The sequence below is a fragment of the Lolium perenne genome, chromosome 3, assembly GCF_019359855.2.
Source record: "Lolium perenne isolate Kyuss_39 chromosome 3, Kyuss_2.0, whole genome shotgun sequence".
Classification (NCBI taxonomy): Eukaryota; Viridiplantae; Streptophyta; class Magnoliopsida; order Poales; family Poaceae; genus Lolium; species Lolium perenne.
In genome coordinates this window covers 67056210-67073796 of record NC_067246.2, presented here as the reverse complement: position 1 = coordinate 67073796, position 17587 = coordinate 67056210, and the positions used below count along the sequence as shown (strand labels likewise).

At 44.1% G+C, this 17587-nt stretch overlaps 1 protein-coding gene across 1 annotated transcript; it reads left to right on the top strand.

The window, feature by feature from the left end:
• Positions 1-2688: 2688 nt before the first annotated feature.
• LOC127341628 (uncharacterized) lies at positions 2689-3377 on the top strand. Its single transcript, XM_051367495.2, has one exon. It carries the CDS (start codon positions 2781-2783, stop codon positions 3201-3203), a length of 423 nt encoding a protein of 140 aa, XP_051223455.1. The 5' UTR covers positions 2689-2780; the 3' UTR covers positions 3204-3377.
• Positions 3378-17587: the final 14210 nt, after the last annotated feature.

The window sequence follows — 17587 nt, the reverse complement described above, 5'->3', positions numbered from 1 at the left end:
GGATGTAACTTTCTCCCACGATGATTTTGATATATTACACATTTTTTTTCGACGTCGTATGCAAAAGTTAATGCGGTTTTACCATTTTTCAAACCTTTTTTGCAAAAAAATGAAAACTCAAATTTGTTAATTTTCCCTAATAGTAGGTTGCATAACATACAAGAATCTGAAAAGATTTTGTTTTTTGAATTTTCTATCATTTTCTTTTATATTTTACAGTGTTAAAAAAGGCGATCCACGGGGGGGGGGGGGGGGGGGGGTGGTGGTGGTGCATGGGGAGGCAAAAAAACCCTTTAGTCCCCCTTTAGTCCCGGTTGGTAATACGAAGGGGGACTAAAGGGTCCAAACGAACCGGGACTAAAGGGTTTTCATGATGAACCGGGACCAATGCCCCCCATTGGTCCCGGTTTGGTTCAAAACGGGGACATTTGCTTGGGACGAAAGGCCTCTTTTCCAATAGTGTCTCTAACCATACGGATTATGGTTTTCTCTTTGGGCATAATGTTGTACTGAACGTATTTAAATTTTGAGATATGCCATAATACATCCACTGTAATTGAATTATCGCACACAAACTAGCTGTTCTAGGTCATAGTGAGTTCTGTGGGCTTGTGTTATTTGGTGCAGTCCCTCCGTGTGTGGCAGGGCTTACTAAGACTAGTCACAATGCATAGTATCATATAGAAATATCATGCGTATGATACTACTACATGTTACTATCTCCACAATGCATGGTATCATATACTAGTATCATAGTCTCCATATATTAATTGTTTTGTAGAATCTCAATGCAAATACGTGTACAAGATTTAATTGACATTATTTTTTCTAGTAGTATGTGCTATGCTACGGTATCTACCTATGATACTACACTCTCTCTCATCCTTAATTGTACTGTCACATTAGCATTTTGCATGCATGAAATGCATGATACTACCTATGATACTCCCATTGTGGGTAGTCCAAGGATGGCAATGAATATGGTATGGGTATGGTAAAATAATATCACACATATATGTATAGCTTGTGGATACCAAATTCAACTCATATACTTACTGCTACCCACATGTATAAAATGTCAGCCTGCAGGATTCTGTTAACCCTAAACTCCAAAAGGTGGCCATTGCCGAGGAGTACCCTCGACATTAATATTTGTATTTTTCTTGTAAGGTTCATGTCGTTGCCTACTCGACGGTACCTCGGAGGAGGGATCCTCACGAGGGGAAAAAGAAGTAGGGGCCATAGGGCGGAGAGCACTCGGGACGGTGGTACGCGATTTACCCAGCTTCGGAACACCTGCTCGAAGACAAGCCCTACTGCTGCTTGTCTGGAATTATCTGGGCGTTTTCGCGTTGTTACAATGAGTTGTGGTTGTCTCGTCTCTAGTTCGAGATCTCCCTCTAGGGCTCCCGGGATCCGGCTTATATAGGCGCCCGGATCTAGGATTTCTATGGAGAGTCCTACCCGAAATACAAGTTGCCTAACTACGGAATATTACATTGCCATGTACGTCAAGGATCCACCTATTCCTAACTTGTCGTCATGGATCCGGCTTCCTTCATGGGCCTTCACGGATCTGACTCCTGACATAGACCTCTTCGGATCCGGGTACCTCCATGGGTCTTCATGGATCCGGCTACCTCAGTAGGTCGGTTTGGATCCGACTACCTCAGTAGGTCGGTTCGGATCCGGCTACCTCAGTAGGTCGGTTAGGATCCGGCTACCTTCGTATGTCGGTTAGGATCCGGCTCCTTGTTCCTGGGCTGGACATCTTCCATCTTGATCAACAGCAACTGGGCCGCCCGGTGGGCCATATGCCATCACCACCATCTGTGGACCATCCGGGCTTGCCGGAATCGAACCATGTCGATGGTATACCTATGAAGTATATCCACAACAGTTCATGTGAATAATTTTAATAAAAGAAAGTTGTGTGCATAATTAGATGCAGAGACTAGGGTAGAACTTCCATTTCGAAAAAAGGTATTTCAAATAAATAGGGATATAAACAAATAGGATAATTTTCCCGAATCCGTATTAAGGTATCCATATTATATTTTGATGAATTCATTGGATAAAGGTATCTAATTTCGAAGTGGCGCTTCAGAAGGTATATGATATGGTATAGCAACTAGAATGCAAATATAGATTACCCGAAATTTAATTAGAATAATTCAAAGGTTTTAAATCGTATAATCCTATTTTTGAGTCAACAGCCAAGGCTAATCTCACAAGTTTAATCTCACAAGTTTAATAGTTACTGAGTTACCGTCTTACCGAATTCATTTAAGTAGCATATTTAGCTCTAAGTTTGTGCCAATACCTCTGCTTTAGCGTAAATGGTGTCTCCTTTTTTCTTAATTACACAAGACTAAAAGTTTAAATTCCTGTCAGGATCTGCAAAACCTATAAATCATTCATGCGTTTCTTAGTGTCTATGGAAACCAAGAAAATTTGAGAGAAATTTATGTGAGTACATTTTCCAGTCACCTATGGGCTGTTGGTTGATCACTATAGACAGCTATTCTGGCCTCGTCATAAAATGATTAATCCAGTCAGATATGGGTTGTTAGCACAATATTTTTTCCTACTTTTGTACGTGATTAAAAAGATATTTTATCGTAACCCACGAGCAAAACCACCCACCGGCCACTCTTCTCCGGTCCTCCCTCGCTACATATACACAACCCACGACCAACGCCTCCCATCTCTCTCGCACAACCTCTCTCCCCCCATTCTTGATTCTTGCAACTGCCGCCTCTCCCACTCCTCTCCCCGCCATGGACGGCGCCGACGGCCAGCGCTCCCAGCGGCAGGCATCCTGCTCCTGCGCCCCCTCCATGTCCCGCCGCTACGTCCGCGACGGCTTCGACCTCGACGACGACGACGACTACTACTTCGACGGCCAGTTCGACAAGGCCGCCGCCTCCTCGTACGGGCGGGCGTCGTCCGCGGCCTCGTCTCGCGGGTGCGGCACCAAGCTGAGGGGCCTGTGGCGGAAGATCGTCCGCGAGAAGAAGAGGATACTGCTCTGCACCACCGGCTGCGTGCCGTCGGCGGCGCCGCGGGAGCCCTACGACGCCTACAGCTACGCGCAGAACTTCGACGACGGCGCCGCCTGGGTCGAGCCGGAGAACCTCTCCCGCTCCTTCTCCGCGCGCTTCGCCGTGCCCTCCAGGGTCCTGCAGAGGGTCGCCGTGTAGACACTTACCGGCGGCGGCGGCGGTGGCGGCTCGCCTTGTTTTCTTTTGTTTCTTTCTCTGTTTATTGTCTTCAATTTCAGTCGTCCAACTGTGAAAAGAAAGGTTCTTTCCCCAATCTGTAAATGGTAGCTCCTGAATCCCAATGGCATGATCTTCAGTATTAATTTGCAGCAATCTTTACCGTACTATTTTTGCGCCCATCCTTTATTAATGTAGCTGCAATCTTTATGCGTGACGGGAGTAGATCACCTATCTTGGCCTGTTGAGATACAGGGTAAATATTAGTTCGCCAGCTGTACAGATTTTTATAAGGAGTCTTTTGAGAGCATGTAAATCTTGTCAAGAACTTACTACTACTACAGTAGTTCTGTTTTTTTTTACATGGGATTTACTTAGTTCCAGTTAACCACAAAATGCTGCTTATTTAGCTCATCCAATTCAATGGGTGTGCATATTAGTCCGATCCAATTAGGTGTAAAGTGCATGGGTATTGCTTGGTCAAACATGTTTCTTGGGGATTAGTCCATGCGTCTTGGCATGTGAAGTTGATTGGACTTGGAGTGCTCCATGTCCCCCTTTTGTAAAATGCACCTAACGCTTTCAGTTTGACCGCGCGCAGAAAGAATTTCATAGGTGACAGCGAGGTATGTGACCATTTCCAGAAAATCCAAATACAAAAATCCACTGGTCAAAGTGGTAAGGCTTGTTTTATCTAACATTGCGGCGTAACCTGGGAAAGTAACTGAACGAAATTTTTATCCTGGTGGTTTTTTTAGTGACTCCGGAATGGATGAATATGATGACGGAACTGTATGAGGAACCGTGATGTCTGGTGAAGAGACTTCCATGTCTTTGAATTGATTTTGAGGTGTACCAGGATTGGATGGCATCACACTATTGTTGCTGCTTAACCAATTGTGTTCATTTCAATTTGAAAGGGGGAGTGCGATTAACCTGGCTTTTTAAACCAAGAAGTAATCTTCTGTGCAGTTGTGCTGCGCATCCCCTTAAAAATGGTAACATGGAGGAATCTTTCATCTTACTGATCACTAACTGTTGTTTTAGCATACTCATCATCTTACTGCTTTTTCGTTTTACTTTTCCTCAAGTGGATTACCGTTAATCGTTGCTACTAAGTGCTAACTGTCGAACAAACTAAAATCATGTATGCCCCATAACATGTTCATTTGAACCGCGAGATCTCATTTGTTCTTCGCACACAGAAAAACCGCATAACTGCACATGACTATCCAGTTTTCTACCCCAATGTTTATGAGAGCATCCCCATTCGTTGGGGCTACCCACGCCCAAATCCAGCGAAATTTTCGTCCGGATTGGAGGAAAATTTGGCCTGGGGAGCGCCGAAGTTCCAGCCGTCCCGGGGAATTTGCGCGGACTAGAGCATGGAATCTTCACTGACACGCGGGTCAGATCGCGGAATTTGCTTCATCCGGAGTCTCCGGCAACACCCCGGGAAACCGAGGATGGCCTGGGGAGTCCGGACGGATTTAGACCCAAATCCGAACGAAAACGAGAAGCTGGGGGCGTGACTGGACGAGTTTCGTCCGTCCGGATGGAAAAAAGAGGCCCCGGGGCTACCCGGGGCATGAGTGGAGATGCTCTGAAGTCTGCTGGTAGGTACACTGGATCTCCTCTCTGATGCATGCTCGCTAACTCCCATCAGCAATGATAATTCAGCGACCGTGTACAGTGAACCAAAGAGCAACTCATGCACTTGGGATCATGATCCGTTGTATATACCAGGATATCACATTAGTATCGACATCTTTATGCACGCTACATCGTATTAATATGTTTAGGCCAGCTACACTGTTCGAGTCTGATGCCGGGCAGGATAAAGTAAATTTGGTTCTCGAAGTGTTATGTACGATGTATCTATATACGACGTGCCAACTTTGCTTGAAGTGGAAGATCACAACACTAAAACAATGCAATTTTCTATAGGAAGTGAGCTGTTTCTCTGTTTGAAAGTTATTGAAGCCCATACATATTAATTAGTCCACCATCAACCATTCGTAGAATTTAGTTTTGGTCAATGAACAGCTAAATATCCAAGTTTAAGCCATAGCTTTCAACAATGATGTATTTGTTCCCTCAACTCAATAAGTCAAAATGGCATGGCCGATGACACATAGGCAGTTTCGCAGACTTGAGAGCTCAATCAATACACAAGGGAAAATATAGAAATAACCATGGAAACGTTTTTTTTTTGTAGAAATAGACAAGGAAAAAATAAATAGATATGAAAAACCAGGTTAAAGTAGAACAACAGGGAACACTGATAAGAACAAACTTAGCACAAAAAAATGTAAATACAATTGTTTTTTTTAGCATAAACAGTAGGGAAAATCCCTACTGCCAAACATTCATTATATAAATGGGTTATTTACAAGGACAAACCAAAGTGAAAAAGGAGAGACGAAAAGAGTGATATCTTTCATAACAAATCCAACCAGTCTTGCATTCCTCTCCTATAAGCTGGGTTTCGCTCCGTGAATAGTCTGAGAGAAGTAACTTTTGGGCATACCAAAACATACTTCAATATCCCTGTTAGGTTGCTAAAAAATGATCCCGTTTCTATGATTCCATATACTCCATGATCCAATGATGACAGAATCATTAAAATACAGCAAGGAGTTTCTCTGTTTTCCATCTGATATCATCTCAATGAGAGGTAGATCACCATTCCATTCATGACTCTATTTCCACCAGAAGTTTCTAGTGAAGGCACATAAAAAAAAACAGATGCCTCACATCTTCGAAAATGTTCTGATCACAGAAAACACATTTAGCATACTCAACATAGAAATGCTTTCTAGTCATGATCTCCTTGGTATTCATCTATGTCATTAACCAATAGAAGAATTTCTGCTTTGACAGAGCAAAATATTTCCAAATCCATTGGAAGGGACCAGGTGCCTTAAGCGCATCAACCATCTGAAGGTATACCTGTTTTGTTGGGGTTATATTTTTTCCAAACTAACCATTCAAGGGTAAGTGAAGTGGATCGAGATCTTTTCAGCTAGCGCTCGGGGGTGGGTGGGGGCGAGAATCAGACTGTACTCGACAGGTTACTACAAAGCCGTCAACTTAATATACCCCTCACAAATAGCCAGGAAATTACAGGAAACTAACAAATAAAAGCAATTATATTTTAACGAATATTCCTATACTCTTCATGAGTTTTCGAGAAGTATCATGTACGATACATCTATAAATTTGCTTGAAGTGGAAGCTCACGACTAAAACAAGGCAATTTCTGCACGTATTCGAAGTTCTTAGTGTGAAATTTCCCTGATGTGATTGAAGTCCATGCATATAGAGATTAGAAAATGGTTCACCCTCAATTGTTTACCGAGTAATAATTAGACACATTTGGAGATTCTTTTTCAATACTAATGGATAAAGTTGGTGTTTGACCTCAATCAAAATGCAAGATGTGATATGATGGTGGTTTGCACATGTGATGTCACAATCAACACAAAAAATTATTTTGAAATATTAGGTAACTTAAAAGGATAAGGGGAATGCAGATAAATAAATAAAATAAAAATATGCCAAAATATGTTATTAAACTCAAGGAACTTTGAAGAACTGAAATATATTTGAAAATAAAAACGGTAAACAGTTATCCCGAAGAACCTTGTAATTAGTAGGAACTCGTAAAAATAGATACTATTTTCTAAATTATTTTTAAGTTTCCTCAAAGTTCCAAGTTTTTCCATAAAACTTCTATTTTCTTTTCATCTAATTTGTTAACTCTACTTTCATTTTAGACAAAATATAGGGTCTTTCAGCTTTTTTGTTTTCCCTATTTTTTTTCCAGTTTTATAAGAGAGAGAGGGGATTTGGTGACTAGGTGTATACGTGAGCACCCTCTAGATGCCACACGATCTGCGTTGAGATCCGGTTCTCGTCAATTGGATCTGTTGCCTTGATGTTGTCTTATCCACCGCTAAGCGTACTTGGCGTGGGTCCTATGTGATTTGAAAGTGCATCTGGCCCACTATTTGAATTCAAAAAGGTGGATCCTACGTGATTTGGAAGTGTTGTTAGTGCTGATGTGGTTTGCTAACCCAACAATGATTGTAACAGTGGATTGCTAGATGTGACACGTGTCAACCATTGGATGCGTGCTCACGTATACACCCGGTCACCAGGCTTCATCCGTTATAAGAGAACTGATGTTTCTCCTTCTTCTTATTTTTTTTTGGAAATTTCGTGTGTACACCCGGTCACCAGGCAGTCATGATTTATCAATTACTTGTACGGATTATTTCATATGGATATTTGCTTATATATTCAACAGTTTCTCCTTTTTTTTTTTTTTTGGAAATTTCGTGTGTTGACCAAGTTACCTCTTATTCAAACCACATTTAGGCTCATCATACCACTTTGGTTATGGTGGTATGGGATCAAACACGTTTGGTACCATTCGATTCTAAGGATCAACTTTGTCCGGTCTGAACATTTTGGACCAAAACTAAGCTTACAAAGATAGTTGATGTGTCCAAGACTATTTCCCCCCCTATGAAGGGTATAGGAAACTGAAGTGGAAGCACCATAGCAGTAGCTCAGCCATGATGCATCACGCATGTTGATCACAACTACTGCTGAACCGGTACGCATGCATGTGACCAGTACATATGCACAACGCATCTTGGTGCCATTTGAAAGAAACTGATCTGACAAGGCTGAATGATTAGTTTAGTGGGGGATCAGGCTGTCACATGCCTGTTGAATGCTGATTGCGTGAGGCAGCACGGTGCCGCCCAATATGATGATTCCCTTCCGATCGAAGTATCCGTGCCCTTTCCATCTGAATCCATTTACATTTTCCTTCAGTTAGCAGCAAGAAACATAGTTTATGACCTCGTAAATTTCCACAGCTAACAGATTAGAGCTGGGTTGCAACACGGTCTTTGATCGAAAAGCTGAATCTCCATAACCATATTTGTTTGGCAATGGCTATATGGCATTGAAGAGATTTGTTATGTTTTTATTAGGTGTATGTATCCCGAGTTCCCGACGTAAGGGCATCCTATTAACTGCGATTTGATCCGGTTAAGAATCCTGACACTGCGCTAAATCTTTGACTAACTGATTAGCCGATCCAGGCGACGCAACTTGCACTACAAAACGCTCCTCCCAGGTTGCAACTTGCAACTAATGGCATCCGTGATCAAGCTTCCTCTCATGTGAGATCATGTGAAGGGGTTGTACTATCGATGGATTAATCATCGTCGTCGTCGTCATCATCATCTTCTCCCGCTGCTTTGGATACCTTAATCCTGCTGGCCTGCACGTTGGCTCACAATCATTCGGCCGCCGCCTGCCCACCTGATGCGTCCGATTATGTTATGCCTATAATCTTCAGAGATCCATCGATCCGCGCTTTCTCCTGAACCAATTCAAGAAAAAGACGGCAGCTTTTGACCGGTAATCTGAGTCACAAGCACCTGTGTTATGTACGGATTTCATTTTTCTGTGTGGGTGTGCTTATACTTAAATCCGTGTTGGAAGAAAAATGCAGCAAGATAACACTTTCAGGTTCTGAAGCTTACAGGTCACACAAGTTTCCAGAGTTAGACAGCAGGTCAGTTGTAAACTTGTAACTTATCTTTACCGTGTAGACTGTAGAGAGCACGATGATTCAGTTACTTTGCGTGGCACAATAACTGAACTTCATTTTAGACAAACAGGTAGTAGTGACGGAAATACAGTAGATCTTCTCCGTGATGGCCACCAAACGGCTAGTTGTTTAGGCAGGTTGGACCAGCTGCAGAAGAGCTTGTGAAGGAGTGTAGCTGTGATCTTGTTCCGACGTGAACAGTTGGGGAGTCCAACAAGCTGACAGGCAGAACCGGCCATGTCCCGACGACAGGGAGGTGTGACCTACGTACTCCGGCAACCAGATAATCCCTTTAATTTGCAGCTAAGAAGGCGGCTGGCTGGCGGGCGCCACACAGAGTCACAGACACAGCTCATGGATGAGAGTTGAGGACAAGCAGGAGATGGATGGCAGCTTGGGCCCGTTCTTGCCAGCCACTTCCTTTGACTTGATCTGCACGTCAGCCGCCTTCATTTCAGTTTTGTCCGACGGAACTGAATCGACAGGTGCTTTATTTTGTTATATGTTGGCCTTGCCTTTTTTTTTGAAGGGGATCATGTTGGCCTTGCCATTCTGGGGGGCTGATTGGTCTTCTAGATAGACAATATATTGTCACTCAGTCCTGCCTTGAGGTTTGACTCGAGACTCTGGATGCGTTATGTTGACATCATCTCAGTCAGTGGCGGTGCTTGGCCTCTAACGCTGTGATGTCAATGCATCTAAACTCTTGATGATTTTCTAAAATGTACGGTGAATATGGAAAATTTAAGAGTGCTTTGGGTTCTGAAAGGCACCTGCTCTGCACAATCAGTATACAGAGCACACTTTGCCCACTCCAAGCTGCGGTATTGCTAGAATGCCAGCAGCATTTGGGGATCTTGAGCTCCACTGCGCTGCAAAACCTCCACCTGGCTGATCAACGGTCTCGGGGTCATGAGTAATCGGGTACTCATAGGAGGAAAAACTCTAGTAACTGGCTAAGGTTAAATGTGGTTCTTGAAGCCTTGGCCGAACAAGGTCCAAGCCGCCAATCATGTATACCCGCTAGGAACCCTCCGAATAGCCGGCTAGAAATAGGAAAGGGCCCACATCCCAGTCCTTGATGAGATGCGTGACATGTATACCGATTGATGTGAACAAATGACCTGCCGTCGGGGGCAAGCTTCCAGGCGGCATGGCGAGGAACCGACTCCATCGCCGGGTCACATCCCAACCTCCAGAGCGGCGTTGCCATGCCTAGAGGCCCGAGCCATACGCCCAACATCATCTACAGTGGATGACTTCCTGAAGGCCGTTGATAAGAAGGAGAAGTAGCGGCCAAGGAGTCCAGCACCACCATTGGTATGGCGAGAACTCCTCGGCCATACCTCGATGTCCATGATCGAGAGTATAAAAGGAGTATCCTAAGGAAGAAGCAAGGGCATCCTCTACGAGATCTTTTCTGGCAACTCATCCAACACCTTTACATACACCACATTCGACACCCTCTAAGAGTTTTGACCGTTTAGAGCCTAGGAGGAGCTTTTTAGAAAGTACATGAACATCATCTACGTAATCGTCCACCCACAAGAAGTTCGAAGACTCCGATGAAAAGCCCACTGGAGTTGGAGAAGTAGTTCATAGGAAGTTAATATTTCAGGCTCTCAGAGCACCCCCATTAGTTTCATTCCACCTAGAGGTTTGTTCCTAGCCGGAACAAGCCAATACACCGGCTAGACTCCTAGAAGCCGTCCACCATGCGTTCTAGCTAGCATCTAAGATGGAATACCCCTATTGTATTATTTGATCACCTCACACACTCTCTATAATAAAATATACACATGACGTAGGACCGTTCCCGGATCCTTATGCAGGGACTGAACCTATATATATCGTGTGTGCCTTGAGGTTGTTAGCCCATTGGTTCGTGATTACAAGATCCTACACCTGCTAATCTCTTTGCCGTGAATCGAAACCTGACAAACATTAATCGGTTTTCGACTGCAGATCGTTTCATGAAACGGGGTTTACCTCCTAACCAGAAGTGTGTCTTTTGCAACTTAGCCACTCAGGATGATAAACACTTGTTCATGGGATGTGTGGCCATGAGGTGCTAGTTTTGGCTAATATTGCACATGTTGTATTATCCAATACCAAATCTCTTCGATCATGGTAGTGTTGACCACCAAAACCCACCGGCGAGCAGCGACGGGCAACACGTAGAGCCGAGAGGCTCCCAGGACTGCTGGTGGGCCCTGGTCCCTCGGGCGACGGCCCGCAATGCTCCGGCACGCGTCCAAGCTGGTGCAAGAGTGTGCCACCTGACCTATACCTGGTCAGGAAGGTGATGGATTGCTTCGACTAGTTTCCTGCATGGCATACACGTAAACATTAAATACGAGCCTCGATCGGCTCTCAGGTTATCCTGTGAATCGGCTCAAGGAGCCGATCCACCCATGATTCGTATGGGATCTACGATAGCATGGTGGTCCTGCTTGATCAATATTAAGTTAAAACGATCTACGACGATTTAGGGTTCTCACCACATAACCGGAACGTCCTACACGTAATTGAGCCTGGAAGACACGAAAGATAATAATAAACCAGCCCTAGACAAGGCCTAAAAACCAACGTGGAGTTGATTCCCGGAATATCCTCTCTAGGATTAGCAAACTATACCTTACGCGCTACTGGATCATTCAACCCGTTTGTAAGGCCTAACTATGTAGATATCAAACTAATCCTTGAAGAACAAGGAGCAAACATAACAGATCGAATCTACTAAACAAAGACTAAGCAAGATGCTGCCCTTACACCTAAAATAGGTGTAAAGGCAGCTAGATATCTAGGGATAGCATAACCAAACGAATATATCAAGATAAAATCAATGCTAACCCTAACACATCTATGATAACTACGTTGCTCGCCATCAACAAGGCTTCAGCACGAGCAACGCATGAACAACGAATAAACTCGATACTACCTAGATCGCTAGATGCGATCTAGGCAGCATGGTGCTTACCCGGAAGAAACCCTCGAAACAAGGGGTGGCGATGCGCCTAGATTGGTTTGTTGTGAACGTGATCGTCCTCCTTTCTCAATAACCCTAGATACATATTTATAGTCCGCAGACTTTCTAACTTGGGAATAATCCCAACCGTGTACGAGCTAAACTCTATCTCTTATTTCTAACCGACACGTATCCTACTATAATTTACAGATACACGGGCAATCTAGCCCAAACTCTTACACAAGGCCGATTCATGAATAATTTCATGCATATTCTCTAAGCCCATCTCAATCACGGCCCACCTCTGATTCGGTTAAAATCTTGTGATAACACATGCCCCCCTGGTTTTGGCAATGATAATTCCAAAACCACTCTGTTTTTTCTTCGTCGGGTCATGTCGTGGCAGAACAGAACCGTCGCAGTATCCTTCATCATGATGCCTTGCCTTCTCAACTTCTCTGCACGATTTGACAGTTTTTTGGCACCACTTCCTCGGAAACCGCTGCGGCATTAAATCTCCACTATATCCCCTTTTATTTAACTGTGCCGAACAGTTCGCCTCTTCATCCCCTTGCTCTGTACTAGCCATCGGCACAAAAAACCCCCTTCCTCCGTAGCCATGTCTTCCTCTTCCTCCTCCTCCGCCTCATCGGTTCTCTCCTCCTCCTCTTCTTCCTTTCGGGAGCCAACACCGGAATTGGATTCGCTGGCGGCGTATGACATCCGCGCCCCAGAGAAGTGGGACGAGGAGGACCACAATTCCTCCGTCTGGTCCGAGGATGACAAGTCCTTGACCAGCGGAGACGACGATTTCCAGTTCCTCGCCGATGGGGAGCTGGAGGCGGAGAGCGAGGATGACCGCTTCTCCTGGGACGGGGCCGACTTCACCTCCTCCAACAATGAGGAGGAAGAGGAGGATGACGACTCCTCCGACGACTATCCGCCGGCAAAGCGCTTCCGCGCTGGGTCGGATGACGACGACGACGACGACGAGGAAGAAGCCCCTGCCGAGGGCTACGGGAGTAGCGACGAGGAGGTCGCCGGCAGCAGCGCCGACGAGAGCTACGACAGCGATGACGAGGGCAGCGACGGCCCATAGAGTAGCATCTACTAGTATAGGACTAGTAGTAGTAGTAGATCGGTCAATAGACCTCTCTTTTGTTCTTCCTTTCTCGAGCAATCGGTTCTTCCATGTAAGAAATCCCCTTTATCAATGAAAAATGTTTTCAACTGATTTTGCCGATAGTCAAAGTAAGTCAACGCTGAAAAGAGAGCCGATGGCAGCGCATCGGCCTTTGCCATAAAACGCGAATAAGGCCCACTCAGTTGCCGTTAGAACAGATCCAACTTACGGCCACGCGAATCTTAGATCTCAGTCACGCAGATTTAACTCCACGGTGAATCCAACGGCAGAATCCAATGACAGAATCACCTCGCGCCACTGTAGAGCCTCCATATGTAATATGATAACCGCTCAACTGAGCTCGTACCTCTAGAGTCGATGGCTGTGCATCGGCTTTTAGTCCGAAGTCGATGCCTGTGCATCAGCTGTACTTGTATCTTGTTGTTTTTGCATATTTTTTTGAAATCGATGTCCGTGCATCGGCTGTGATTTGTATGTAAATTTTTTTTACTGGCCGATTTTATGCATCGGCCCCCATATTTCACTGTCCGTCATCCCACATGCTTGGGAAATATTTCTTGAGATGTTGACCATTGACAGCTACTGGAAATTTAACACCGTCCAGCTGCTCGAGCATGTATGCATTACCCTTCAAAACCTGGTCGACTCTGTACGGACCGTGCCAATTAGGAGACCATTTACCATATGCTTTATCCTTAGTCCCTAATGGCAACACAGTTTCCCATACTAGATCACCAACCTGAAACTCCTTTGGTCTCACCTTCTTATTGTATGCGCGGGCTACCTTGGCTTTGTTCTCTTTAATCTTCTCCAACGACCAAAGTCTGAGTTCCGTTAAATCCTCAATAGTATCACTCATCAGGGCTGCATATTCTTCAGCTGTTAGATCATTCTGAAACGTAACACGTCTCGATCCAGCCGTAATTTCCCAAGGCAACACGGCTTCCTGCCCATAGACCAGCTGGTATGGCGAAGTTTTTATAGCTCCATGGCATGACATGCGATAAGCCCACAAAGCTTCTGACAATACCTCATGCCAACGTCTAGGGTACTCGTCAACTTTCCTCTTAATCAGCTTGATAAGGCTCTGGTTGGACGCTTCAGCTTGCCCGTTTGCTTGAGCATAGTACGGAGACGATCGGATCAGCTTAATCCTCATGTCATCGCAGAACTTTCTGAACTCTTTAGAAATGAAGACCGAACCTCCATCGGTCGTGATAGTCTGGGGAATCCCGAATCTATGAATGACATGTTCTTTCACAAAATTGATAACATCTTCTGATTTTACTGACTTCATAGGGACGGCTTCCACCCATTTAGTAAAATAATCTGTAATGGCCAAGATCCACTCGTGGCCTTTGCTCGATGCAGGATGGATTTTGCCGATCATATCTATGCCCCAACCTCGAAATGGCCAAGGCTTGATGATGGGGTTCATTGCTGATGCGGGCACCATCTGGATTTTCCCAAACATCTGACACGCTTGACACCCTTTATAGTACCTAAAGCAGTCCTCAAGCATGGTGGGCCATGATACGTCTCCAACGTATCGATAATTTCTTATGTTCCATGCCACATTATTGATGTTATCTACATGTTTTATGCACACTTTATGTCATATTCGTGCATTTTCTGGAACTAACCTATTAACAAGATGCCGAAGTGCCGATTCTTTGTTTTCTGCTGTTTTTGGTTTCAGAAATCCTAGTAAGGAAATATTCTCGGAATTGGACGAAATCAACGCCCAGGGGCCTATTTTTCCACGAAGCTTCCAGAAGTCCGAAGACGAAATTAAGTGGGGCCACAGGGTGCCCAAACCCTAGGGCGGCGCGGCCCCCCCCCCTTGGCCGCGCCGCCCTGTCATCTGGGGCCCCTGTGCCCCCTCTTGACTTGCCCTTCCGCCTACTTAAAGCCTCCTTGACGAAACCCCCAGTACCGAGAGCCACGATACGGAAAACCTTCCAGAGACGCCGCCAACGTCGATCCCATCTCGGGGGATCCAGGAGATCGCCTCCGGCACCCTGCCGGAGAGGGGAATCATCTCCCGGAGGACTCTACGCCGCCATGGTCGCCTCCGGAGTGATGTGTGAGTAGTCTACCCCTGGACTATGGGTCCATAGCAGTAGCTAGATGGTTGTCTTCTCCCCATTGTGCTATCATTGTCGGATCTTGTGAGCTGCCTAACATGATCAAGATCATCTATCTGTAATTCTATATGTTGCGTTTGTTGGGATCCGATGAATAGAGAATACTTGTTATGTTGATTATCAAAGCTATGTCTATGTGTTGTTTATGATCTTGCATGCTCTCCGTTATTAGTAGATGCTCTGGCCAAGTTGATGCTAGTAACTCCAAGAGGGAGTATTTATGCTCGATAGTGGGTTCATGTCTCCGTGAATCTGGAGGGGTGACAAGAACCTCTAAGGTTATGGATGTGCTGTTGCCACTAGGGATAAAACATTAGTGCTATGTTCAAGGATGTAGTCACTAGTTACATTACGCGCAATACTTAATGCAATTGTCTGTTGTTAGCAACTTAATACCGGAGGGGTTCGGATGATAACCTGAAGGTGGACTTTTTAGGCATAGATGCAGTTGGATGGCGGTCTATGTACTTTGTCGTAATGCCCAATTAAATCTCACTATACTCATCATGATATGTATGTGCATGGTCATGCCCTCTTTATTTGTCAATTGCCCAACTGTAATTTGTTCACCCAACATGCTGCTTGTCTTATGGGAGAGACACCTCTAGTGAACTGTGGACCCCGGTCCAATTCTCTTTACTGAAATACAATCTACTGCAATATTGTTCTACTGTTTTCTGCAAACAATCATCTTCCACACAATACAGTTAATCCTTTGTTACAGCAAGCCGGTGAGATTGACAACCTCACTGTTTCGTTGGGGCAAAGTATTTTGGTTGTGTTGTGCAGGTTCCACGTTGGCGCCGGAATCCCTGGTGTTGCGCCGCACTACATCCCGCCGCCATCAACCTTCAACGTGCTTCTTGACTCCTACTGGTCCGATTAAACCTTGGTTTCTTACTGAGGGAAACTTGCCACTGTGCGCATCACACCTTCCTCTTGGGGTTCCCAACGGACGTGCCAACCACACGCATCAAGCAAATTTCTGGCGCCGTTGCCGGGGAGATCAAGACACGCTACAAGGGGAGTCTCCACTTCTCAATCTCTTTACTTTGTTTTTGTCTTGCTTAGTTTTATTTACTACTTTGTTTGCCGCACTAAATCAAAATACAAAAAAATTAGTTACTTGTTTTACTTTATAATATCATGCATGTTTTTATTACACTAGTTTGGCATAATGGACAAGAATGATCTTCTTATTCTATTTCCTGATTTAAAACATGGATTGTTTGATGCGAAAATTAAAAAACCTATGGAATCTTATTTGCATGCTGGTAGTAATATTAGTATGAACGCTTTGAACACCATTGTTGATAATAATATAGAAAGTTCTAAGCTTGGGGAAGCTGGTTTTCATGATCTTTTTATTCCCCCAAGCATTGAGGAGAAAATTTTCTTTTATGATTACAATATGCCTCCTATATATGATGATAGCTACTTTGTTGAATTTGCTCCCGCTACAACTAATAAGAATGATTATGCTTATGTGGAGAGAAATGATAATTTTATGCATGAGACTCATGATAAGAATGTTTCATTTGATAGTTATATTGTTGAGTTTGCTCATGACACTACTGAAAGTTATTATGAGAGAGGAAAATATGGTTGTAGAAATTTTCATGTTACTAAAACACCTCTCTATGTGCTGAAATTTTTGAAGCTACACTTGTTTTATCTTCCTATGCTTGTTACTTTGCTCTTCATGAACTCGTTTATTTACAAGATTCCTATGCATAGGAAGCATGTTAGACTTAAATGTGTTTTGAATTTGCCTCTGGATGCTCTCTTTCGCTTCAACTACTATTTCTTATGAGTGCATCATTAAAACTGCTGAGCCCATCTTAATGGCTATAAAGAAAAGAACTTCTTGGGAGATAACCCATGTTTTTACCTACAGTACTTTGTTTTTATTTTGTGTCTTGGAAGTTGTTTACTACTGTAGCAACCTCTCCTTATCTTAGTTTTGTGTTTTGTTGTGCCAAGTAAAGCCGTTGATAGAAAAGTAAGTACTAGATTTGGATTACTGCGCAGTTCCAGATTTCTTTGCTGTCACGAATCTGGGTCCACCTCCCTGTAGGTAGCTCAGAAAATTAAGCCAATTTACGTGCATGATCCTCAGATATGTACGCAACTTTCATTCAATTTGAGCATTTTCATTTGAGCAAGTCTGGTGCCATTTTAAAATTCGTCAGTACGAACTGTTCTGTTTTGACAGATTCTGCCTTTTATTTCGCATTGCCTCTTTCGCTATGTTGGATGAATTTCTTTGATCCATTAATGTCCAGTAGCTTTATGCAATGTCCAGAAGTGTTAAGAATGATTGTGTCACCTCTGAATATGTTAATTTATATTGTGCACTAACCCTCTAATGAGTTGTTTCGAGTTTGGTGTGGAGGAAGTTTTCAAGGATCAAGAGAGGAGTATGATGCAACATGATCAAGGAGAGTGAAAGCTCTAAGCTTGGGGATGCCC

Coding starts and splice junctions, on each gene's coding strand:
- LOC127341628 (XM_051367495.2), top strand. CDS start 2,781: ATGGACGGCGCCGACGGCCAGCGCTCCCAGCGGCAGGCATCCTGCTCC.